This window comes from Eurytemora carolleeae, unplaced genomic scaffold (genome assembly GCF_000591075.1).
Source record: "Eurytemora carolleeae unplaced genomic scaffold, Eaff_2.0 scaffold206, whole genome shotgun sequence".
Taxonomy (NCBI): Eukaryota; Metazoa; Arthropoda; class Copepoda; order Calanoida; family Temoridae; genus Eurytemora; species Eurytemora carolleeae.
The window spans coordinates 373872-374963 of NW_019396213.1; the positions used below are offsets into that span (position 1 = coordinate 373872).

At 44.5% G+C, this 1092-nt stretch overlaps 1 protein-coding gene across 1 annotated transcript; it reads left to right on the plus strand.

Moving 5' to 3' along the window:
• Positions 1 to 314: 314 nt before the first annotated feature.
• LOC111698310 (uncharacterized) lies at positions 315 to 789 on the plus strand (the record flags this gene model as incomplete). The annotated part of the gene is made up of 1 exon (XM_023468619.1): positions 315 to 789. A coding segment is annotated over exon 1 (475 nt), but the record flags the coding sequence as incomplete, so codon positions are not given.
• Between the last annotated feature and the right edge of the window lie 303 nt (positions 790 to 1092).

Sequence of the window (1092 nt, forward strand, 5' to 3'; positions counted from 1 at the left end):
GGTTTCTCATCAAAATTTACTACATTTCTACTGCAGGAAAACATATAGGATTTTTCAGAATTAAACACTTTTCAACACTTTTCTATTCTCCTGATTGGTTTCTCATCAAGATCATCTTCAGCAAGTTCTTCAGCTCTGCAGAGATCATGGCCTAACCATCAACCTAGACAAGTGTGTATTTTGCTGTCAACCTCTTGGAGTTTCTGGGCCATCATGTGTTCGCCTCTGGCTCTGCCCCTCTCCAGAAGCACTGCTCTGCCATCTCTCAGTTCCCTCGTCCAGTTGATCGACCTTCTCTTCAACAATTCTGAGGAATGGTCAATGTCTACAGGAAGTTTATATGTCAGGCTGCAAAGATTCTTCACCTTTTGACCTCAGCTTTGAAAGGATCTCCAAAGAATTTCTCCTGGGACTCTGCCATTGAACAGTCTTTCTCAGACCCCAAATTGGCTCTGCTCCAGATTAACAGGTTAGTTTGCCCTGTTCCCTCAGCTCCAATCTCCCGGGTCGTTGATACCTCAGAGTCCCTAGTTGGTGCAGTCCTCCGGCAAAGAATCTCTGCAGCTGGTTGTGCTCAGGCTCTGCTCTCCAAATGGGGTTCCAGGTTTGGAGTTCCGTCAGTCTTTACTGCAGATCGTGGAGCACAGTTCACCTTCTCCTTATTAAAGGAATTTTGCCTGCTCCTTGAAATCTCTCATACTAAGACAACCTTGTTCCATACCCAGAGTAATGGTCTGGTTAAAAGATTTCATCGTTCCCTGAAGAGTTCTCTCCGTTCCAAGCTGGCAGGTTTGGGCTGAATACATCATATACCCCTGGTTCTTTTGGGTTTGTGTTCTGCTTCAAAGGATGATCAAGCTTGTTCCTCTGCAGAAGCAGTTTATGGATCTCCTTTGATGCTCCATGGGCACGTTCCTGGTGGAACGTTCGTTCTTTCCCGAGAACAAACGGAACGATCAAGAACTATCCCATCGTTCCAAAAAAAAACGAACGCTTGGAACGCGTTCTTAAAAATATTGGAACGATTAGTAAAAGAACGGAACGGGAATTGCTTGAAAAGAACGGTTAAAATCGTTAACGCGTTCTTATTAT